General features: G+C 43.2%; 1 protein-coding gene across 1 annotated transcript in view; it reads left to right on the top strand.

Moving 5' to 3' along the window:
• Positions 1 to 26,541, top strand: part of gabrb1 (gamma-aminobutyric acid type A receptor subunit beta1) — a gene marked incomplete at both ends in the record, with an annotated part of 98,446 nt that overhangs the window by 39,143 nt on the left and 32,762 nt on the right. Inside the window, one exon of the mRNA XM_080011739.1 lies at positions 14,935 to 15,155. Within this exon, the coding sequence (XP_079867865.1) occupies positions 14,935 to 15,155 (221 nt within the window). The remainder of the gene's footprint in view (positions 1 to 14,934; positions 15,156 to 26,541) is intronic.

Here is a 26,541-nt window from a genome sequence, read left to right as displayed (position 1 = left end):
TTTTCTGACTCTCAGCCTTTGCACCAAAGATGAGTAGTGTAGTGTAGTGTCATTATTTTCTAATATTGCTACAGCCGATGACGGTACATGTTTAATCAGACAAAGGAGGTTTAATGGGTGTTTCAGTGGAGGATATTAGTGAGCGTGAGGCTCCCGAATCGACGAGAAAGGTTAATTTGTGGCTTCAAATATGTAAATCAAGGGTTGGGAACTCAACAACGGAATTCAAATACATGGACGTGTGTATTTTGTCATTACTTTTATCATCGGGTGTAAGTGTGGGTGCGATTCACAATATTCACATTTGTGTGTATGTATGTGTACGTGTCACCTGATCAGGGTGTGCAGAGCCATGGCTTGGGTCGTTCCCTGGAGTCCCCTCCTCCCGGCGTCAACTCTGATATTGTCCAGATATCCCTGTTTGACCCCAGTTGCCCTGTGGTTGTCTCTGTGGCAGCATGGAACAGTTGCGGGCCCAGTGTCCTTCCTGGCCGCAGTGATAGCAGGTGTTGCGGCCTAGGTTGGAACCTCCTCGGCCTCGGCGACTGAGACGGCTTCCACGGAATCCTCTGCCTCATTGGGTCTGACCTGAGGTGTTTTGCTGAGGCTGTGAGGGACCTCGCTGGCCTTGAGTGATGGCCTGAGCAAGCATGGTCATCTGGGTCTGGGACTCACGTTGTTTCTTTTGATCTTGTTTTCGGTCTTTGTCCCTTTGGTGTGTCTCATAGGCGTGTTCAGCAAGCTTTTTGGTAGGAACCCAAGGGAGAACACAATCTTAAAGGTATGTGTGTCACGACCAGAACTGGGAGAGACCCAAACGCACGACACTTGGGAGACGGAAGGCAGGCAAAGGATGTTTATTGGCCTGGACGGTGGAGCTGGCCCGGGGGCACCCGGTCAGGTTGGGATGGAGCAGGGCTGGGCAGGGACGATGACGACCAGGAGAAGGGGTCCAGGATCTTGGTGGAGAGACGGGGAACTTGGCTGGATGGAGATGGACAAGCAGCCTTGGTCTACGAGCGGAGACAGGCAGGTAAACCGGGCTGGCTGAATTTGGAGAGACAGACTGGGTCGACGAGAGGAGACAAGCAGGTAAGGGGAATACGAGACAACGATACATAAACTAGGAACTAGAAATATGCACAGTACCCCCCCCTCTACGGACACCCCTTGGCGGACACCTGGAACCGGAAGGGCGATTTCGATTGAAATCGTGGATAAGGGAGGCATCCAGGATCTGTCTCCGGGGGACCCAGGAGTGTTCCTCCGGACCGTATCCCTCCCAGTCCACGAGGTACTGGAAGCCCCTCCACCGGCGCCGCACATCCAGCAGGCGCCGCACTGTGTAGGCCGGGTGGCCGTCAATGGTGCGGGGGGGTGGTGGGGCCTTGGCGGGGAGGGGGAGAGGGCTGGAAACCACCGGCTTAAGCAGGGATACATGGAAGGTAGGGTGGACACGGAGGGAGGGAGGGAGAAGGAGGCATATGGCACAGGGGTTGATGATTGACTCAAGGGGGAAGAGGCCAACATACTGGGGAGCGAGTTTTCGGGAGTCCACCTTGAGGGGCAAGTCCTTTGTGGAGAGCCATACCATCTGTCCGGGGACGTATGTGGGTGCAAGCGCACGGTGCCAGTTCGCCTGCCGCTGGCAGAGGCCCGGAGTAGGGCAGAGCGGGCCCTCCTCCACGTCCTCCGGCAGCGACCAATGTGGGCCTGGACGGAGGGTACGGCGATCTCAACATTGGAAGGGTGACAGGCCGGAGAGACTGACCTGTGCCCCTAGGGCCGAGCAGAAGGCGGCCAGACCTGGGAGGTAAACTGGGGTCCTCTGTCCGACGCCACGTCTGCCAGGATGCCATGGCGGCGGAACACCTCGGCCACCAGCAGGTCTGCGGTCTCCCTCGCCGATGGTAGTTTGGGCAGGGCGAGGAAGTGGGCCGCCTTAGAAAAGCGGTCCACCACCGTGAGGATGGTAGAGTTGCCCCGGGATGATGGAAGACCGGTGACGAAGTCCAGGGTGATGTGGGACCAAGGACGAGTCGGGATGGGTAATGGGCGGAGGAGGCCGGAGCGGGGTCGGGTGGAGGTCTTGGACCGGGCGCAGGTGGGACAGGCCGAGATGAAGGACCGGGTGTCAGGGAGCAGGGTCGGCCACCAGAAGTGCTGGTGGACGACGGCCAGGGTGCGGGTGATCCCGGGATGGCAGTTGAGGCGGGAGGCATGGGCCCACTGCAGAACCTGGGAGCGTGCAGAATCAGGGACGAACAGGCGGTTAGGGGGTCCGGTACCTGGGTCGGGCTGGTGTTCCCGCGCTTGGGTGACGAGGGACTCCATCTCCCAGGTGTGTGTGGCGGCAAGGCGCAGGGATGGAAGGATGGGTTCTGGATCCCCTGTCTTCTCCTCTGGCGCGAACACACGGGACAGGGCGTCAGGTTTGGTGTTCTTAGTTCCTGGGCGGTAGGATAGAGAAAAGTTAAACCCGCCAAAAACCAACGCCCGCCTGGCCTGCCACTTCGCCGTTCGGATATAGGCCAAGTTCTTATGATCGGTCCAGACGACGAAGGGGTGGATTGCTCCCTCAAGCCAGTGGCGCCACTCCTCCAGGGCTAGTTTGACAGCCAGTAGTTCCCACTGCGGTGGAGGTAAGGGCTGAGAGGGGAGCAGCGATGTGGCTGAAGTTACGGATGAAGCGCTGGTAGAAGTTTGCAAACCCGAGGAACCGTTGGAGCTGCTTCCTATTGGCTGGGGTTGGCCGCTCCAACACGGCGGCCACCTTCTTGGGGTCCATCTCCAGCCTCCCTCGGCCAATGATGAATTCTAGGAAGGAAATGGATGGAACATGGAAGACACACTTCTCGGCCTTAACGAACAGACGGTTCTCGAGGAGGCGCTGCAGCACCAGGCGTACATGTTTTACGTGGTCGGAGAGGGATTTGGAGAAAATCAAGATGTCGTCGAGGTACACAAAGACAAATGAGTTGAGCATGTCCCAGAGGACATCGTTAATTAGGGCCTGGAAGACCGCTGGGGCATTTGACAGACCAAAGGGCATAACAAGATACTCAAAGTGTCCGAGCGGGGTGTTGAACGCGGTCTTCCACTCGTCCCCTTCGCGGATGCGGTCCAGGTTGTAAGCGTTGCGGAGGTCAAGCTTGGAAAAGTGGGTGGCCCCCTGGATGGGGACGAAGACTGAATCCATCAGGGGCAAGGGGTACTTATCTTTGATAGTGATGTCGTTAAGTCCCCTGAAGTCAATGCAAGGACGGAGGGTCTTGTCCTTCTTAGCCACAAAGAAGAACCCTGCACCTAGCGGAGAAGATAAGGGGCGAATAATCCCGGCAGCGAGAGAGTCACGGATGTAAGTTTCCATGGCCTCCTGTTCGCGCTGGGAGACGTTATGCAGGCGACTGCAGGGGAGGGGGGCGCCTGGCAGGAGGTTGATTGTGCAGTCGTAGGGGCGATGAGGTGGTAATGATAGCGCACCCTGCTTGCTGAAGACCGGGGCCAGGTCCAGATATTGCGACGGAACCGAGGGCAGGTCAGGGCTCTTGGGGACCCCCAGCGGTGCGCCCGGTGGCGGGGTTGAGGCCGAGCGGAGGCAGTGGGCATGACAGTGTGTGCTCCAGGAGCTCACGCTGCCCTAGCGCCAGTCCATCTGAGGGTTGTGGGTCTGGAGCCAGGGGTACCCCAAAACTGCGGGGTTCAGTGGGGAATCAATGAGGAAGAACCTTAAGGACTCACGGTGGTTGCCGGAGAGTAGCCGCTTGAGGGGAGCTGTCTGGTGGGTAATCCGGGTCAGATGTGACCCGTTCAGCCCCTTGACCTCGAGCGGTGCGGGGAGAGGGACGGGTGTCAGCCCTAGCTGGCGTGCTAGTCCCTGGTCGAGAAAACTCGCATCCGCCCCGGAATCTATGAGAGCGGAGGAAGAGAGTGTTATATCTCCCCACGAGAGGGTAACTGGGAGCAGCGGACGGGAGAGAGGGTTGGCACTGGAGCGACCGGAACATAACCCTACCGAGGAGTCGCCCTCTCGTGGCCGGACCGGGCAGGTGGCTTGGAGGTGTCCCAGCCGGCCGCAATACAGACAGGCGCTGGTCTGTATGCGGCGTGCTCGCTCCTCGGGGGAGATACGGGAGCGACCAAGTTGCATTGGCTCGGCATCGGAGACAGTCGGGGGACTTCTGAGGCGCCCAAGAGTAGCGGGCGCTGGAGACCGGGGCGTGGCCACCCAGGCGGGAGGCACGGGCTGGAGTCTCACCCCCTCCCTCTTGCGCTGGCGCTCCCGTAGCTGGTTATCCAGGCAGATGGCGGTCTCCACTAGTTGGTCCAGGTCCATGGGCTCGTCCCGCCGCGCCAACTCGTCCCGCAACTCGCCGTTCAGGGAGCGCTGAAACACGTCCTGCAGGGCTCCGTCATTCCAGCCGCTTTCTGCGGCTAGAGTCCGGAACTCGACAACGAAGGAGACGACGCTACGGGAACCCTGGCGGAGGGAGAGGAGTCTTCTGGCGGCCTCCTTGCGGCAAACTGGGTGGTCGAAGACTCTCCTCATTTCGCGGGTGAACACATCGTAGGAGAGACTCACGGGGCCCCCCTGACTCCAAACCATGGAACTCCAGCCGAGAGCCGCCCCTCTCAGGCAGGAGATGAGAAACGTGATGCGGGCACTATCGGAGGCATACGACGACAGCCGCTGTTGAAAAACCACCGCGCACTGCACGAGGAAGGCACGGCAGGTGCCGAAATCGCCGTCGTAAGGCACTGGAGCCGGAATGTGGGGCTCAGGGGGGACGAGAGAGGCGCTGGGAGCCCTGGTGGGGTAAGAAGGGCGGGTCGGAGGAGCAGGGGGGGCCACGGGGGCCGGAGGACCCTGCAGGCTGCTGACGGCCGCCGAGATGGTCCGGAGGGCCTGGTCATGTTGCCCAAGCAACACTCCTTGGTCCCGGAGTGCGCGGCGGAGCCCTTCAGTGTCGGCTGGGTCCATGTTTTCCTGGCCAGACCGTACTGTCACTACCAGAACTGGGAGAGACCCAAATGCACAACACAGGGAGACGGAAGGCAGGCAAAGGATGTTTATTAGCCTGGACGGTGGAGCTGGCCGGGGGCACCCGGTCAGGTTGGGATGGAGCAGGGCTGGGCAGGGACGATGACGACCAGGAGAAGGGGTCCAGGATCCGGTTGGAGAGACGGGGAACCAGGCTGGATGGAGATGGACAAGCAGCCTTGGTCGACGAGCGGAGACAGGCAGGTAAACCGGGCTGGCTGGATTTGGAGAGGCGGACTGGGTCGACGAGAGGAGACAAGCAGGTAAGGGGAAGAGGAGACAACGAGACATAAACTAGGAACTAGAAATATGCACTAGGAACTTGGAAGGGAGCCATTAGCTATACAACTTGGGTAAGATAGTTGACGGTCTGGCAAATAATGAGTGGGAAGCTGGGACTAAATACTGTGCAGGTAATTGATCCCAGGTGTGTACAATGGGGCTTGAGTAGTGAGCTGCAGATGGGGCAAGGGCGGCCTCTAGTGGTGCTGGTAGGCCGTGGGCCTAACAATGTGAAAGAATTAAGCCTGTGTGCTGAAATAAAGGTACTTCATTATGTGTGTGCATATATGCTTATGTGATTATATGGATTTCGAAATATTGTCACATGGTAAACTGTGATTCTGAGATAATCAATTGCAAAGTTTTCCCCCACACTTGGCTTTATTCAGCCAGACCCCAGAATGCAAATGGTTGGAGGACCAACACAGCCGCATGACCACTTGACACCCTGCTGAATGGGGACTTGACACCTAGCTGAATGGGTCAATCTCTGCATTGTTCTTGTGTTTTGAGGGAATGTTGAACAGCGTCATCAACACACAGAATCTTTTGTTTTTAAAAAGGCTTTTATCTCACAAGAATATACATGTTTTATAAAAGTGGAATTACTTAGGAGTTTTTAAAAGTGTGGACAACACAACAACATGAGAGTATCTATAATATCAGTCTGGATATCAGCCTTGGTGTGTCATTTAATATATAATATATCTTCAAAGTTGTTGGCATTATTATGTAGGCTAACCCCACCCTACCCCAGCTAAACTTTGAGAGCCTGTTTGGGGCCTCTTTTCATTTTATTTTCACCCCTGGCTGAATTTGCAGGTAAACTTAAGAATCTTGTGCATTGCTACTTGTTCATAATCTGCATCACCAACCTCAACGGACTTAATCACGTCATCAACTTCTTCCGTTCTAACAACAACGGGCATATCGTCGGTCTTTTGCGGTGGTTCTTGAAAATATTCAGTTTCGTCGTCACATTCAGGTGGAAATCCGCTGTTTGAAATGTTCTCCATGTCTGGGATAACGGCGGTATCAGTTTCAGTATCGCTGTCGGAGAACTGACTATCATCGCGGTCCAGTAAGCGCTGCTTACATTGACTTGGATCTCTTGCACTGGTTAGATTAAGGTCCGCGATATGATTTACAACACTTGGGTCTGTTGAGTCTCTACCCACATGTACGGGTTTAGGGATGGAGACAGAGTCATTCGGGCTATGGAGTGCCGACATGGTGAGGACTTTATTCATGCCCGTAACAAAAAGATAAACTAAAAGACATTAACAGAGTTTGCTTTGCGTGGACGTGCTCCGGACTGCTGGCGTTTTTGCGTCCTCCGCCTGCTCCACTGCAAGACAGAACAACATATGCAAAGACTCTCCCAGCCAGGCCCAACCAATCAGTGCTGAAGGGGCTGATTGGGCAGACCCAGAAAAGCTGAACGGCCAAGCCAGCCCGATCCCCTGCAGACGTGGCCAAACCACGCCCCCCTCGTCTGCCACACACATAAATACTGGGAGATCAGGGAGGATTTATTCATGACAGAAATAGTATTGTCAATTACTCATTTTCAAAAGTATATCGAAACTTCATGACTCCCCATGAATGCACCTGGAAGGACTCTTACGCACGCAGGCCACAGTGAGTTACGGTGAAAGTTTTATCTGTAATATTAAAAAAAATAAATCAGCAGAAATTTCGAGCAGAACATTGCTGTCTCCACCGACTGGTTGTCATTGCTGCGTGACCTTGGTGGGTGAAAGAGATGCTACTATAATGTTTATAAAGGATATTAATCATGGCTGGAGATGGATGTGGTGGTGTATATCACACCAAGGATTAGTGAGACGTGTGGCCAAGAGCTTAATAAATTTAACACACAATATGCATTGGCCAGATAATTTATGATTGTGATGTCACATTATAATTGCTGTAAAGTTGTGCCTTATTTCTCTGAACCCTATCCGCCCCCTCACCCCCACCCCCCCCCCCCACCCCCACCCCCCCCCCCACCCCCACAACACACACACACACACACACACACACACACACTGTGAACTGTGGCAAGCAGAGGACAACAAAATGTATCTAAAAATACAGCATACCTTTTTTTTCTGAAAGTTTACTCCCCCCCACCCCCCATCAGCATGTTTTGAAAGTGCCTGCATAGGCATCTTTGCAAAACTGCAGCCAATGCTGGAATGCCTGAGTACTGTGAGTGGAATCTTAAATTTCAGCTTTTGTAACGCAGATCTGCCTGATGTAGCATTGCAAAAAGCTGCATCTCCTGGCAACCTATCAGCCTATCAAGAATAGGTTAGCAGGGGTCAAGTGAGACGTTCTTAAAAGGATAGGATTTCCTATTTTTCCACCCGGGCCTTATTGCTTGGTTCCCGCCATTTATCCCGCCTGTTTATAGCACAACTTCGCTGATAGTTTTACTTTTGAGAAAAGTACTGCTCTGCTCTTTTAGCTGTGCTTGAATGCAATCCAATGGGACAAAGGTTTAAGCCTTAGAAATGATGTATTTGCTTGTATTTTGAAAAGGTCTCTTACTTGGTGCATGTTTGACCCATTGCACATTTATGTATAATCATCTCTTCATCAAGTCAAAATCAATCTTGTCATATTGTGCTTGCTTTATACTAGTAAAGTACATTGTTATTGTGCTGGCATCACGCAGATGATGAAAAGGTTCTTCCATTTTTCACTCTGGCCCAAATATGGATCATATTGCTAATTACAGTAAATGCTGAATAGAAAGAATTACACCACATACATTTTAACAGGGGCTGTTCGGGGGCAATGACGGGGGCAATGACACCATCAAATGCTCCGACCCGCCCCCCCCCCCCGTGGATTACAAAGCCATCCAAGTTCCGAGTATTGGATCGAGAGACAGCAGGAAGTGATGCTGCGGAAACTAGGAAACTCTTGTTTATTTTTCCAGCTATTCATTTATATTGGATTGCCTTATTTTGTAGTTGTACTATATTCTAGTTCTATTGTGTAGATTAGTTACCTTTTGTTGTCGTACCACTGCTGAGACGCCTAGTCAGAGCAGAGACCTTCCTGAATTTTCCCCTCATGAAGGAGGTTGAATCCTGTTGTGGACCCAAGCTCGCCACACTATTCTATACGTGCCAAAACCAAATTTCCCCGTGCTGCTTAGTGGCTTGGCAAGCCTCCACTTCACGTTCAGGATCCACTATGCAGTTGTTATAACATGCTATCGAAAACTATTCAACATGCAAACAAGATTAGCTCAGGTGTACATTCCAAATGGTTGATGCTTTGAATCTATTGACTGATTAATTAACCTGGTCTAGATCCTGTTTTGGAATGCACTCCAGTGAGCACACCTACAAACACACACACACACACACACTCTCACACACACACGCCAACTGAAATATACATAACAATCAGCTACATTAAAACCACCACTAATAACCACTAATATTGTGTAGATCCCCCTCGTGCCACCAAAACAGCTCTGACCCGTCAAGGCATAGACTCCACAAGACCTCTGAAGTGTTAGGCCCTTGTCAAAGTCGCTCAGACCCTTACGCCTGCCCATTTTTCCTGCTTCCAACATATCAACTTCAAAGACTGTTCACTTGCTGCCTAATATATATATACCACATATGCAATTATATAGATAAGTTATTTCAAATAAATATACTGGCTCTGTGATCTAAGCACGAAAAGTACGAAAATTGATTTCTGGCAACATTTTTACTCAACAGTGAAAAAGAAAACCCAACTACCTGAACTAAATTTTTAAAGTATAGGTATCTAGGTAGGTTCACTATTTTCCAACGCAGTTGTCCACATGGTCATACCCAAAAATGGGATTTGCTTTCGAGACAAATGAGAATACAGCAGTACCACATTTTTTAACTTTTTGACAATTTAGATTTTTTTTTATTCAAATTTCATGTTTTTGCACACTTCTAGCACACATAGGCAATATAATAGACAATAACACAATACGCAATCTACATTACAGTGGCACATGTTGCACATTTGCACATATTTGCAGTTAAAAATGTATAAAATCGGTTCTGAAAAAGTGTTATTCATTTCAGATTAGTGTTTCGAATTGATCTCACCTGTTTGTAACGGCTGTCAATTTATTGTCCAGGCACTGGTTGTACACAGCCACGGAAAATAAGGACGCACACACACACACACACACACACACACACACACACACACACACACACACACACACACACACACACACACACACACACACACACACACACACACACACACACACACACACACACACACACACACACATTCACTCATTTTCTCTTTCACACTTTCTCCCTCTCTCCCCTGCAAAGATACACAGCTTTTATATGTGTTTCACATGTGTTTTCATATTTCACATTCAACCAAATGCCACCACATGTGAAATGCATATGAAAATATGTGTTTAGGGAACATTGAATGAGATATCAAACCACGTGAAACTAATGTGTGCACATGCAAAATCCATGTGTATTACATGTAAATCCCACAAATAATAGTAATAATAATAATAATAATAATAATAATAATAATAATACAAATAATAATAACAATAATAATAATAATAACAATAATAAAAATAAATATAGCTGCAGGCAACAATGCGTCCAGGTTAATCGGTGTGACGTGTGTGGCGGCATAACCGGTGTGACGAAACAATGTACAAGCTCTATTCCCAATACTGGCTTATTTATTAACGTTAATATTTTAACTAACTACAATTCAAGAGATCTTTGGATCTGTGTGATTAAAGTCTCCTGCCACAATCACAATTCCCTCTGGAGTTGGTTATTGATAGTGCTATGCAGTTGCTCCAGGGCTATCTTAGCGTTAGCATGTGATGGTATGTAAAAAGCTGTGATTAAGATGGCAGTAAACTCTCCCAGCATAAAGAATGGTCTGCATTTCAAAGCTAGGTATTCTTTGTCTGGGGAACAGTGTGTCCCAATTAGGTCCATAGCTGTACGCCAGTCATTATTAACATACATACACACTCATCCACCTTTACTCTTACAGAGTCTGCAGTACTGTCTGCTCGGTAAACAGAGCAGTCCACTAGCCCAATAGCCACGAAATGTTGCTGTCCAGCCAAGTCTCTGCAATTATTGTCACAATGCTATCCATGTTGTGCAAAGTAATCCTCAGTCTTATTTCATCCACCTTCTTGATGAGTGACAGGGAGTTGTTAAGGAAGAGACTCGGCAGGGCTGGTCTGTGTGGGTTAGCCGTAGCCTTGCTTGTAGGTCAGAGCTCTATCACGCTTTTGCTTTCTTCCTTGCGCCGCCTCTGAAATCTCTTAGGTGGGATGATGACGATTCTGCTGGGCTCCTTAGGACGCAGGGTCTACAGTCGAATAGGGTTCAGGCTTTCGGAGGTGACACCGATTTCCAATATTAAGAACTTTGACTTGTTTGTCGTGTATAAGTGCACCGAGTGCTTGAACTAGTAAACTTAACACACACAAAATAACAAAAATGCTGCTTCTGTTTAAGTTGAGCACTGAGCCACTGCGTCCACGCCCACCGCCATCTGAGATGTCCCATGTCGCGCAGTGATGATGCACTGACACAATAACGCAGTTACGATTCTCCGTGACCAATCAGTACTCAATCAGTACTCACGTGACCTTTTGATATTGCCGATGAAGATGAGAAAAACACTGTTTTTTATGAACTCCTTCAAATGTGGTCCGATATGGATTAAACTTGGACCACAGCATGTGTGGACTGCCCCAAATACAAATCTTAGGTAACGCTTTATAACACGGCCCTCATTTTAAAGTCTAACTTCACATCACTTAGCGTGTAATTTCCTGGAACTTACAGACTAACTTCCTTGGGGATTTATGGTGTAAGTTTGCGACATGTACCTTGTAATTTCCCAAAACGTACAGTGTAAATTCCTGGTATGAATCATAAATGTATATGGATGAAGTGCAATGAAAACAAATGCTTTTGCCTTTTGCCCTTTGCTTACAATTGTGACAATCATTTTTTATGCATGTGAGTTCGCCATGCAAGCTTTACCCACACTCCAGGGATTTATGCTTATGTCTTCTAATTTATTGTATGATTTTGAATGAGAACAAGTCGTGAAATGGATCTATAATTTAGAAATTAGCTATAAATCTGAAAATTAGCTCCTAGCAAGTTCGTCCAGCACTACAGCTACCCAACTAATGGGCAGACTGGAGTAGAAACCATAACTTACCTCTCTGGAAGGCTTAATTGTCATCCGACGACAAAAAACTAACAATAAAGTAATGTAATAATAAACATATTTATATCAGAGTACTTACTCTGTAAATTCAGAATAACAACAGGGGCGGGTCGGATTATGAAGTTTCCACTGTTATCCCGTTGTTACTCTGAAGGTACAGAGTACTACCCTGTAAATACTCAGAACCAACAAGGTATGTGCTGTTCTGACTGTATAATTATCACAATAAACACTGTCAAACATTACAGGACTGGTGCCCATCTGATTTTACAATGAGGGACCCAAAAAATAGCTGCTTGGTTCATTTACCTTTCATGTCACGAACTTACACTATGCAACACATCATTAACAGCAGACCAGAACTACATTTTGAACAATGAAAAAACGTTATTGAACTTGATTAAATATATTATTTTTTATAACATCTTTACTATATAAACACTACTATTATACAATATAAATACACTTTATATATTGTATAAAATGTAAACAAAAAAATATCTTGACTCTTAACTCATCATCTTAACTAAGAACACAAGGGTCTGTGTTTATATATGCAATCAAAACCAAAACGTTGTTATAAAATAATTAACAACAATAAAAAAGAACAAAACAGGAAACTAATTTTAAATAAGTTCAAACCAACAAATAAAACAACAACAATTTTCAGGAACTTCGTTCTTAAGTTCTAAATCACCACTTCATTGGGAGTGTAGCTCCCCTCCGGTTAGAATCCAAAACACAAGGCCTTCTTTTGGTCATGGACATTTATTTTGCACATTCATGCACTTAAACACGTAAGAACTAGATAGAACAAAAGACAGAAAATCATAAAATGAGTCCAGTGCAATACAGAGCATTTCTCATAAAGAATAACCAATAGAACAGATATCTCACAAAAACAATATATAGCTTGCATATTCCATTAACCTTGAAGGCTATAAGCTGTTAAACCTACGGATAATTAGCTTGCTAAACATTTACTGAAACATAGCTATCACGTTGCTATGACGTGAACTCCACTAGCATATTAGCCATTAGCTAGCCCATTAGCATATCCAATAAGCTACAAGCATGATGGAACGTACAGATAAGCATGCATGCCTCATTGGTCGCATTAACTCAGTAGGAGCAAGAAATGAAACTTCCAGCTTTTACAAGTCTTCACTTAATTCCAATCTTCATGAACAATACTATACAGCAACCTAATTGAAGATGTTATCCTCCACTCTGCCACTCTACATAGAGTGCTACCAACAATTAAAAACAACAGTGACAAGTTATTCTGATATTACGTCGTTTGTAGTACTGAATAACAGCTTGAAAGCAAGCATGGTGGCACCACAAATTCAGGCATAACAATTTCACATGCAGTGTACATACTGTACCCCTGGAGTGTGGGTAAACCTTGCCTGCCGAAACTCACATGCATTTTTGTCACAACTGCCATAAGAGGGGAAAAACATTTGTTTTTACTGCACTTCACCCATATACATATAGGATTCATACAAGGAAGTTAAACCGTAACTTCCGGGAAGTTACACGGTGCATGACAGGAAGTTACTCATTAAATCCCCAAGGAAGTTACACCGTGAATACTGGGAAATTACACGGTAAGCAGGGCTAGATTGGGGGTTTAGTGATTTGGAGGCCCCAGGCAGAGACCAATATGAGGCCCTTTTCCATTTCACTTAACACAATCATAGTCAGTGAACAAAACCAATTTGGAGGGAGTTAACAAAGCCACAGAACTAATGGACAGACCCAAATAAGAATTCTAACTTTTCAAACTGAAGAAATTCAAATGACCTTCACTCAATTAAAGGAAGACAATATGGCAAGAAAAAGATTACAAGTATATCATCTTTAATTCTTTGAAGACAAAAGTATGGTACATGCTTTTTGATAAAGCATGCCGGTAACTGACTTCAATTGTAAAGGATATATAATTAAATCGATTGAAAACACGGAAACAATAAAAACATGTTCCTTCTACTATGTAATTGCTTATGGTTTTTATTACGAGTAATGAGAATTCAGATCTCTGGAATGTCTATAAATTCTGACAGTGGTGTTATTGGGTTTTTATTTTGTAGAACTACTCTTGTACATGGCAGTTGTCCTCAGAAGTGTATATATTTATAATGTTTAATATGTTGTGCTTTTTTAATCCAATTGTCTTCTGGTAATACTTTAACTTGTTTTTTTTCAAATGTGATAAAGGTTAATAGTCGTAAAATACCTCTTACTTTTTAATTTTGTATGGTTAAGAGTTTGTAACTTATAATCATCACAACATATGAAACATCATAAATATTTTCACTTTTGAGAACAAATGGTATGCACCAGAGTAAGTTCTACAAAATAGAAAGCCACATCACTGTCAGAATTTGTACTTTACTGAGTACTAAATGTGTAGTAGGATTCATGTTGAAAGGGTAGGAGAGAAGTCCAAATGGAGGAAAAAGCATGACAATTAGTGCAAGAAAAATCTATTATTGAGCAGTAGTTTGACAGAACAAGTGAAGGCCAAAATATAACAATGTGTTTAAATGGGATGCGACTTGTAAGACTTGGTGTGTAACACAAATGAGACCATCATTACGTAATGTGAAGAAACGATTTATAGCTATCAGTAATTATAATTCAGGAAGTTTGTATACACTGATATCTCCAGAATGTCTATGAATTCCGACAGTGATGTTTTATTTTGTTTTGTTATTTTTTATTTTTATACAATTTACTCTGGTACATGTCAGTTGTCCTCAGAAGCGTATATTTAAGTGTAGCTCTTGTTTAATCCAATTGTCTTCTGGTAAAAAAATACCTGTAACTTTGTATGGTTAAGAGTTTGATGATAACAAAATACAGTTTTTTACTAAATTATTCCACAATAATGGACCGATCTGGATCAAACTTGAACGTCAGCATGTCGGGACTGCCTCGAATACACATTTTATTCATATTGTCTGTGAGTGTGGCGGATCCATGAGATCCATAGACTGCTGATCTCCGTTTTTCATTACCAATAGCAATAGGGCTCTCGCCCCGAATTCAGCGCTGGACCCCTAATAATATTAATAATAATAATAGTAGTATGTGTCAAGGAATAATATAAAAATAACTTCATTTCAATGTTTATTTTTAGGAAACCCAAGATATATACTGTTTTTTAAATATTATATAATATTTTTTTTCTGATATTTGTTTTCCGAGGGTATACACATCTTGTGATAATATCTCACACACACACAATTCAATCATAATAGATGAGACATGAGTCAACAACAACAACAACAAATAGGCTAAGCTAACCTCTCCTTCACCCTCTGCACTGCCTTTCCCCACAGGACTACACCATCACCATGTACTTCCAGCAGTCGTGGAGGGACAAACGCCTCTCCTACACAGGTATTCCGCTCAATCTGACCCTGGACAACAGGGTGGCGGACCAGCTGTGGGTCCCGGACACCTACTTCATAAACGACAAGAAGTCCTTCGTCCATGGGGTGACGGTGAAGAACCGCATGATCAGGCTGCATCCGGATGGAACCGTGCTATACGGTCTCAGGTGGGTGAGTGGCCGAGGGCTGGGACAGGTTTGTGGGTTTGTGAGTGGGGTGTCGATGCATAGATCTGGCATTTCCTCTGTGTGGGTAAAGTAACGCAGCTCTAAGTCCAATATAAAGTCCAAAATAAGTCCAAGTCTTCGCTATTTTTCAACCCAGACCCTATTAAAATGTCGATTCAAGATTCAACAGCTTTATTTGTCACATACGTTCATACATATATGCAGTGAAATGACATTGCAACGCACCCGGAGATTATGCAAAATAAGTTCTCAACTGAACTCAACAAGTTACCTAATTACTACTCAAGTAACGGACTGAACTAACTGATTCCTAAAACGTAATGCAGTTAGTAAATAGAAAAAAAATTAAGAAAATAAGGTTCAAAAAGGTAATACTGAGTGGGGGGTTCAAAATAGAAATAAAGGGAGTAGACTTGTATATGGGATAGGCTATTTGTATGTACAGATATTTGCAGTAAAGTGGCATGTGAATAATGTAAGGTAGTGTGTGTGGAGATATACAGTACAGTATATAACAGTACGACACAGCAATATAGTAACACAGAACACCAATACAGCACAGTATGCAGTAACCCAGTGCAGTGATACAGTATGTAGTACAGTAAGCAACATACAGTACAGTAAGGCAGTGGGGCCTATGTGTGTCTCAGTGAGGTCCCCTGGTGAGTTCAGCATTGACAGTCCTTATGGCTTGCGGGAAAAAACTTTTTCTCAGAATCTCTGTCCTCGCTGTGTGACTGCAGAGGCGCTTGCCTGACCACAGCAGCTGGAAGAGAGTGTTGTTGGGGTGGTGAGGATCCTTCACGATCTTGCGGGCTCTGCTACTACACCTCCTGGTGTATAAGTCCTGCAGGGAGGGGAGGGTAGTTCTAGTAGTACGTTCAACTGAAAGCACCACCCTCTGCAGGGCCCGCCTGTCCTGAGCAGTACAGTTCCCAAACCAGGCAACGATGTTGCCTGTCAGGATGCTCTCCACTGCTCCAGAGTAGAAAGACTTGAGGATCCTCACCAAGACCCTGAATTTCTGTTTCTGTTCATGGAAAACATAAAGGGCAACTTTCAGGTTAGCATATCCAATGAATTTATCTGTGTGGAAATAATGTAGCAATTCAATTTAAGAATTATATTCTTTTTTTTCCCTTAGAATTAAAGCTGGGCTCATTTTTTTTTGTCATGCAATTAGCCACGGCCAACTAAAAATCTGACATTGCCCACAAACTTGAACGTGATGTAACGGGGGTGAGATAGGACAGAGCCAGTGCTACAGTGAAAATAAAAAGAAATAGAAGAGATGCCGAGAGACGCTCAGAGTGTGTTTTTTATTTTAGATTTTGATTTATTTCCGAATTTCCCACTTGTACAAAGCGAAAAACATCAACATAACTAAGAGAGGGTTCTGCTCCATCCCCCCAGGAGCAGAGTGGTAAGTTTCTCAAAAGTAATTTGTGTTTGGTGAGTGTGTGCTCAGCAAAGTTATAAATTATGGGAACCAGCATTTTAACAAGGTGTGAGTTGAAAACTGGCTTTAACTGCTTTGTTATGATGCCAGGACTAAACAAAATGTACTTAAGTGTAGCCCTGTGTGCACACAACTGACAACTTGCATCTTCACCTACCCACCGATTTAGGTTTTGCAAGGAGTCTGAGACACATTGTAAGTTGCTTCAGGGAGAAACTTAATTTGACTGGTCACCATGCTCCACAAATCTCGCCAGCCAATCTTCCTCCCCTCTACACTTTTCCAATTTAACCACTGACCTTGTTTTGCATGTGAAACTGCACTTGCACTTCCAAACAGCTATCTGTGTACTTTGTGTGATTATCAACGTTCCTACTGCAAGATCTACCAAATTGACCAAATTGCCCATCTGCTATTTAAACAACAAAATAAAACTGCTTCACCCCTTCACCGCACTTCACAGTGTACGGTTAAACTTATAAATGCAGAGAGGGAGGGTCAGTCACTGTCAAACCCCCCCCCCCCCCCTCCGGGTTCAAAGCGATGCTGTTCTTTGATGAGAGAGGAATGATGACTTGACACTTTTCCACTAAGCACTGTGCTCTGGCTTTGACGCAGCTGAACATTTTAATAGGGTGCTCACATACCAATGCAGCAAGGGCTGTCCTCAATTTGCATTTAGTGTTTTTTTTTAATTGTAAGATGCCCTGTTTCTAGTAAACACCATTAAGCCTTGTACGATTTTTCCTTTATTTATTTATTTTTGTATTTATACATTGGAATAAGTGATTAGACAGACAGATGTGGTTAGAGGATAGGTTTGCTATTTTTCAACCTAACCCTTAAAATGTTAAAATGTTCGTTTATAACACAGCAGAGACACACTTGCTAAACACTTTACTACGGAAAAACGTATCGCTCTGCTGCATCTGCTCGCTGTGCTTAAATGCAGTCAAATGGGACGAACGTTTAAGCCTTGAAAAAACATGTGGAATGCCATATTGGAATTTTATACATTTCTCTACAGTTAGGTGGTAAAGTACAGAGGGGTTCTGCTATTACCAGATATAAATGATTGAAGCCACATTTGAACCCAAGACTTGGGTAGGGCCCAGCCGATATAGTTTGTCACCGATACCGATACCGCTTTTTAGTCGCAACCAATTGCAATAACCGATATTATCTGCCGATATTTAAAAAATATTTTCTCAGCTTTTGGCATAAAATTACGATGGCGTATTAGGGCCATTCAGACTCTCCGACTTGCCCGTGCTCCTTGGTAAGTATTTCAAGACGGGTCAGGTGGGTTGCTGATATTGCTGCTGACCCTTTGCACCAAGTGTACACGAGCAGTGGCGTCATCAGTGGCGTCGTTAAGGGTGGGCGTCCGGGGGCTTCAGCCCTGAATGTTTTATGGATAGCCCCTGATCTAAAATAGTCCCGCAGGGCCAGCTCTGCCTCCCGATTGCGCACTCTCAGATGGTAACGACTGTGCCCACAGCGCACCAGCGATGGAGCGCCTCTGATCGGTGCGCCAAAACAGTGACAGTTTGCCTAAAGCAGCTCTTGAGCCTGCTTGGGCTAAAGCCCCTGATGTCTTAGCATCCTAGCAACGTCCCTGGGTCTCACGAAACCCTGCGGCACAATTAAAGTGAAGGCTGGCAAACACCAGTCCCTCAGGACTTGAGCGGAGCACCGGCCCGCTCAAGCAGTCTGTCAGGGAGGTGGAGCTGGGTGGTCACAACAAATTGGAAATGTTAAATGACAAAAACAAATTTTCAAGGCTTTTTTTGCATTTTCTCATGTTCTATTTTTTGACTTCAGGTCAAAATCAAAACCGACGAAAAATAGCCCGTTATTGGTTTTCTGATTTTGGATTTTAAATTGTGTATGAAATCATTGAATGATACACTCATAATACATTCATGATACATGCAAGCAACTGCATCTGTGGTGTGATGAGGTTAATCCAATCTTGCAAAGTGAGGTTAAGGGATTTTCAGATTTTCAGATTTTTTTTCACCACTTTTCAGATTTTTTTTTCTCGTAAATTTGTGACTTAATAATCTCAGAGAATATAAAAAAAATTCTCATAAATGTGCGACTTGAACCTCAGATATTCTGAGCTTTTTCTCTGAGTATTGTTCTCTGTATATTATTATTTTTTACCAACAATATTGCTTCATTGAACAAAATGAACACGAATGTGTAAGAATCATTGAAAATATGATAACAAAATAAATATTTTCAATAATAAATTGCCTCAAATAAAATCATTTTGAGCTGTTACATTACAATACCAAAACAATATAATGACATAATAAAAAAAATAATTAACTCAAATAACAGTAACTCAAATTATTATTATCATAAAAAGCACTGATACTCTGTCCAGTGTCCTTTATGGTATAGTACGTTCATGTTTATTTAACAAATATAAATTGAAAATGGTATTTTCTAAAAAAATTAAAATTAAATTAAATCCCTCATCTTCATTTGTTACTGTTGTATTTTTATATGTTGCAGGACAGATCGGATAGTGACAGAGCCGCCTGTCACTTTAAGAGATTGCATTGTGGGTAATTTAGGAGCTCCGTTGGTGTATGGCTAGAGGAGGATAACGGAGAGATCGCTGATGAGAGCCGATACACTTGTTACTACTTTATTACTTTATACCAGGCGTGGGCAATTCATTTTTACATAAGAAGCCCGAGCTGTGTTGGAGGGCCGAACCAACAATAACTTGAACATAATTCTGCTCAATATTAATTTTCTCCCATTGTAAAAAGCAGTAAATTATATATTTTGATTAGCTGCTACTGGTAACCAGAAGAATAAGGATATTCTGTAAATATTTATATATATATATGAAATTGTGGTGTAGGTCAAATAGGAAAATACTCCTATAAAAGTAATAAACAGTAAAAACAAAAACAATCATTACAGCAGTGTTTAATTTTATTTTTAACATGTTAATCTTCACAAATACTGAAATAGTGCTTTGCAGCATGTTAAAGATAAGCAATTGGTCAACTTGATACAAAAAACAAGAAGTGATTTAAATGTTTTTCAGTACATTTTACTTGTTCAGTGGGAAAAATCCAGTCTGTCATGGGCTTGAACAAATGCATTGAAATCAGTCTGAATATCTGAGGTGGATATGCGAAGGACAGTTGAGAGGTGATCATCAGTGATAGAGGATCTGTATCTGGATTTGTTGAACTTCATAACTGAGAATGTCTGTTCACATACGTAGGTAGATCTAAAGAGGACTAGAATCTTCTGAGCATGCCTCCTCATGTGTGGAAAGTTCTCCTCTTTGAGGGAAGAGTAAAAATCAAGCAGTGAGACTGATCTAAAGTGCTCTGCCAGAAATGCGTCAGACTGCAAGTCAATGAGTTCCATCTGAACATCACTGGGTGCATTATCCACACTGCAAGTAAAGGGAGAAGAAACCATGTGCATTTCACTCTCAACTGTTTAAAAGTCTTGAAATCGCCTTGAAAACTCACCGTGCAGTGCTTCTAACATGGATGAGTACCTGTGGAGGTGATCAGCTGATGGTGTGGCTTCCTTCAGTGTTGGCAAGTGGGTGAGATTGTTGTCCTCCATTTGGCTTGAGAGAAGCTACAACTTTCTCATGAAAGCCTTCACTGCGCTGTACAGTTCATGCACTTCTCTCAGGTCCCAGACACTTTCAGCAGTTTGCCCAGGCTGAGCCACCTGATAGCTATTTGGAGGCTTATACCACGATGTTCAGACTCATTTTCCTCCAAAAGTGCAACAAACTGTCTGTGATTCAATGCTCTTGCCCTGATGAAGTTAACTATTTTAGTTACAACACCAACAACATGGTTCATTTTTAACACTGACACTAACACTATTACACAACACTTCCTGATGTATAATACAATGGAAAAATGTCAATATCTGCTCAGGGTTCATTTCTGTGACTTTATCCTACATTCTCTTCAAAAGTCCAACATTTTCCCCTGTCAGATTTGGACAACCATCCGTTGTCACACCTGCCAGCTTGTACCATTTCAGTCCCAACTTGTCCAAACATGCATTTACCTCTGTGAACAAATCACTCCCAGTTGTTGTCCCTTTCATTGACTGCATGGCTGCCAGCTCGTCCATGATTTTAAAGTCTGTAGTTATCCCACGTAAGAAGATGAGTAGCTGGGCAGTGTCACATACATCGCAGCTCTCATCCAAAGCCAGGGAAAAATAGTCAAAGTTGACCGCTCTGTTCTTCAGCTGAAGCTCCAGATTTAGCAGTCCATGTCTTGTTGAAAACACTGCATTTGGTATCAATTTTTATTTTTTTGGCGTGAGCTGACATTTTGAGGGCTAGCTGGCCAGCATCACTTGTAGCTGTTCACCCACGCATGTGCGCCCTTACATAAATTTCAAAAAAAATGTTACTGACTCAGGCTGAGTAAGGAATGTCAAAATAAATTTTTTAGGGTAATAACCCCAGCAGGGATGAATATAATATTACAGTAGGCCTATCCCAGATGTCTGTTTCTCCGCAGTCTCCACCAGTTTACTATCAACACTGGCATTAGCACTAACACTAAAACACTAATAACCGACACTAACTTTGTGTACTGACTTTGACTCGTGGATTCTAAATCTGTTCATGCATGGTACAACCATTGGTAGTGGCAACAGCACTTTTTCGATTAAATTTCAACCGATACGGATAGTTCTTCGCAAATATCTAATATATTATCAGCCTACTAATCGGTCGGCCCCTAGGCCTGGGTGAAAAAATATAGCACCTATCTTTTAAGGTTAATGCTGGTTTTCGGTCTGTTAACGACCTTAAGTTAACAGCTAGAACAGCACTTTCCACGAAAATAACTGCCTGATGTGATTAAACATTTCAAAAAAGTACTCCGGTATGCTCACTGACACACCTCTCATAGGATCAACTTAAAATTCACAGTGCAATCTCAACACCCCAACACCCAGTCATGAGTTACTGCAACAATATAACCATAAATTAAGTACTAACATTGTACAATGTGTGTCTGGATGTTCAGTATTCCTGGGTAATGTTCCTTTTTGGTGGACACTAACAAATGCGTTTTGGCTCCCTTGCCAATTAGTCGGCCTTGAATGAAAAGGATTTGGGCCAATTTGTGGCAGGTGTTGGAGCAGCAAGCTTCTGATAGCTCGTGCAGATGCAATACAGAAGGGGGGTTATTGCAGCATCTCTTTCAGAACTAAGTATCCCACTGACTTCTCTTGAAAAAATAATCATGTGTACTAAGGTAACTTTGGGAATTTAGAAACATACAATTTTGCCCTAGAAAAAGAAATGGTTGTAAATGGTGGTGCATTTTAGTATCAGGTTTTTCACTGGAAACAAGAGACTAGAAACAGGAATTTCTGTTCCCTTTCTACTGGCAATTTTAGGCTTTGGCCATACTACTTGCAAAATGTAATTCCAAATAAAATTTGATATTACTATTATTCAACACACTTTCAAAAAATACACCAATAAACATGTGACTTTAGACAGACAGACAGACAGACAGACAGACAGATAGAGTAGGTACTTTATTCATCCCTGAAGGGAAATTGCAATGTCCCAGAAGCTCCCATCAACACATTAGGCAAAATGATAATAAAGCAATACAAAAAAATATGAATAAAGAAAATGGCAATATATAGAAAATTTGGAAAATATACAGTAAACCTAACAGTAATAATAAAATTTAATAAATTAATAAATCTGCCAATATACACTTAACGTAATGGTGATTGTTCAGATAACAGAAAACATTAAAAATAACACGAACAAAAGCAACGAATATCAAAGAATGATGTATGCAACCGACTTTTAATAAAGCCTGGTTTGAAACATTGAGATCATCCTTGAATACAGGGTCAGTGCATTTTTGGAAAGCTTTGTGGGGATCAGGTGAGTCATCTCGGTGCAGTGGCATCTAACTGTCAGGCCTCACCAGAACTCTGAACTCTGCCTGGGTGGTGTGCACATGCAAGGAGACAGGGATGGGCATGCACTCATCAGGCAGCAAACGTAAGAGAACATTTTGAAAAAGGCCATTGAGTGTGGCCTAGATTTTGTCCAAAAAAGCACGCACGGACAGACATGCCAAACAGCCCTGCTTCTCTCCCTCACTCTTATGGCTGAACGATATTTTGGTCTCACATTCTCTCTCAAACACACACACACACACACACACACACACACACACACACACACACACACACACACACACACACACACACACAGTGCTGATGCCAACCTTGAATATTTGTAAAAATAATATATGTTTCATGTTAATTGCTCTATGGTGATTTGTGTGTTGATACCAGGCCACAAAGATAAGTTATAAAGCAAATGTAACTTATTATCTGTATCCTTTCTGACACATAGAAGCATCTTGGATGTCTCAAATGATAAAAAAGTAACAAACTATACCTCAATCATTATATTGTTTATTTTACCGTTTTTTGACTAACCTATACATGTTCGCATTGACCACAATTAGGCAAAATAACAAACTGGCTTACCAAAGTTATGATGACACTCGAATCTACATAGCTTTCTAACCAAATGATTATTGCCTGAATGATCAGCTTGATGTCAGCGTTGAACGAATCAATGATTGGATGTCTCATAATTTCCTCCAACTATATTATAAAATATAGTTTATAAAACTGACATAGGTGTCTTTGGCGCCATAGAGGAAAGGCTGAAGGTTACCTCTACTCACCTTTACTCACCTTTACTTCCTGTAGCTGATTTTCTCCTTGAATATGAACCATTCCTACCTCCTGGGTCATCTTGGACCTGTCTACTAACTGTACCTAGAGAGAAAAAACAAAAGGAGAAGCAGCAATTATGCCTGGCCCACACCTAACAACATATCATGAAAAAATGAACAGCTTTGTTCTTATAGTGTGTGCAGAGCAACAATTTGCCCAAACAGCACACCACACACTAACAGATTCCATTCAACAATAATCAGAATCCCAATTTCGGGTAGCCACACAAGATTTGACACGGAGGTGAGGGTATGCGAGATTATCAATGATCGGACTCTCAAAAGCAAAAATCTCACACGATCAAATGTTTTTAAACTCTTTTTGCAGCTTTATGCTTTATGGTTCGCAGCATTAGCATTTGCTGCCATGGCTGCTGTCGTGTTTATGGCTTGTTCCGTTTCTGTCAGCTTGGCTCCCAATTGACTATCTGTCTTTCCCATGTGACATTCCACAGCCTGCGTCCTCAGGGTTCCTCCTATGCTACAGAATATCGGATAGTAAATATTGAACATGTTTAATATTTGTGATAAACCTCAGGCCACAAGATAATCTGGCATGATAATCTTTAGAACCATCCATATATCTGGACTTTGCTCATGATTGTCGGAAGGGGGGAATCAGGCCCAAAATCGGCTTCATTATCTTGTAGTGTGTTTAGTTTACACATTGTTGAAACAATGTCAGAAGATCTCAGGTTCACCCCCAACACTCACTACTTTTAAATCCATGCTCAAAATGAGCTAATGCCGTGTTCCATTGAAAAATGGAAAAATTCAACCTCCTTGGAAAAGTTCAAAGGAACGACCGTTTTTAAATTGGAATTTTAGGGCTCATTGCTCAGGCCCTTGTTTAGCAAGACCTGATGTCAAGGCAACATGGAGGCGTACACCATTGTACATTAATATCCATGCTTTTCTTCTTCAAAAACAAGGTCTTCCGTAGGAAATACCTAATTTTCTATTTATTTCCCACTATTTTCTATTTGCACCCCCATGTATTGGCCTAGCCTAGTGATTTTATGATGTATTTTTTTTAGTTTAGTTAGTTTAGTTTAGTTTAGTTTAGTTTTTAGCCTTTTATTGCCATGCTTTTATTCATCTTTCATGCTGTACAATGTCATCTATGCCTTAGGTAAAGCACTTAGAATTTCCCTTTTGCATGAAATGTGCTATAGAAATAAACTTGACTTGCCTTGCCTTGCCTAACAAACAAAAACAAATGAGACAGATCTAAGTCTCTGCTGTTCAATAGGATGCATTTGAGGAATTTCCTCTTTAGATATTTTGCTCTCATTGACTTTCTCAATAGACTTGTCACCACAACGCTGCTGTCGCTCAGTCACAAAGAAATGCTGCTATTTTACTCAGCGCGCCATCTTGGATGATCATATGTGCCTTTTATATCTTCTTTTTGGCTTGAACTTTCGGAAAATTTGGTGCTTAACTCAGTATCAGAACTCAAAATAATCAAAGTGATTCCCATTTAAGAGTTTTTGCCATTCAGAAATAATGGCAGTAGGCAATAATTCAATATTGCTATTTAATTGTATTTCAGTAATGTGAGTAAATTAAGACATTTTCATAATACGAGAGCCAAAAACAGAGTTTTACATCTCATATGTAAAACTTATCTTTATCATATGGATGAATGACACATGGATTCAATTGGCATATTAAATTATATTAAAAAATATTATGTCATTCACTTTGGGCTGCTAAGTTGTAAGTGGTGTGCCGTCATTTCTGTGCCCGTCAGACCTCTATTTAAAACCATCGTGATTAATATGTACAAAGGTCCACTCTAATTACATCGAATCATTGCAGCGATGACATTTTGTTGAGTTTCCGCACATTTAAAAAAAATATATATATAACTTTTTTAGATTTTTGTTGCACTTATCTGATGACATATTCTGTAATCTAACAGTGTTCTTACAGTACTAACTGTACTTCAAGAAAACACTTCAAGAAAGTGTTTTAATATTGAAAGCATGTAAAGCTTGAAATTTGGAAATATTTAAAGGTTTGTATCGGATAAGGATAAGGAGTATTAGCTCCTCCCCAAGCAGGATAAAACTACGCTATGTAATACAAAAGTTACGGAAAACATAATAAGTTGAAGCTGATCATTTCAAATAAATCATTTGAAATAATAATTCAATTCATTTCCCCATTTCGTTCATCCACTCTCATTATAAATCATATCTTCATGTGCTAACACAGTAAAAGTAGGACAGTAGCGGTATATTTGTTTATTGTTTATTTATTTATTTATTAACCACAGCCTTTTTGGGTGAAAGTGACCAATTGTGTGTACTTGGGTGGAAATGCATGTCCTTAACATTTCATAGAAATCAGAAATCAAGACATTTAATACGGATTAACGGATCTAATCAATTTGAAATTGTTTTTTATTGACCCGTCAAAATTTCTAGATAATTAATTTAGCTGTTTTTTTTCTTATAAAACAAAATACATCAATCCAATATCCCCTTTGTAGTTAAACCCCCTCTGATGGTTTTTGATTGGCTCACTTGTAGTGGGATGTAATCCTATTATTAAGATTATAATGCATTGTAGAAGAGATAAGTTTCTCATGTGTCCATAGTCTTTAAATGATACGCAACAATATTTTATTAAAACGTCTTAGGACACATAATGTTATGTGGTTATGTACAAGCCTTATGAAGTATTAAGAATGTTGTCATAAAATATGACGTATGCCAATGAATCATCATAGTTATATTGTATTATGATGGGAGTTAGAGTTTACTCGACAAAAAAAAGGTTGATTTACAGAAATTGCCTTTCTTTCCGTGTTCATGTATGAAAACAGGAAGATGATATCATGCTGATGATAGAGTGACCCTCACCTTAACCTGGTGAACTTAAACAGCATTGACTGAACCTTTCTGTCTGTTAAGGGAGATAGTAACGGACATCACGCCATCATCAGGGCCAAACCGGGGACGGTAGCTCAGGAGGTAGAGCTGGTGGTCTAGTCATGTAAAGGTTGCTGGTTGGATCCCAGGCTCCTCCTGCTAACATGCTGTAGTGTCCTTGAGCAAGACACTTAACCCCTCATTGCTCCTGATGGCTG

Source organism: Zeus faber (assembly GCF_960531495.2).
Source record: "Zeus faber genome assembly, chromosome: 13".
Lineage (NCBI taxonomy): Eukaryota > Metazoa > Chordata > Actinopteri > Zeiformes > Zeidae > Zeus > Zeus faber.
The sequence above is the reverse complement of the archived record's forward strand: the minus strand, read 5'-3'. Positions and strand labels throughout refer to the sequence as shown.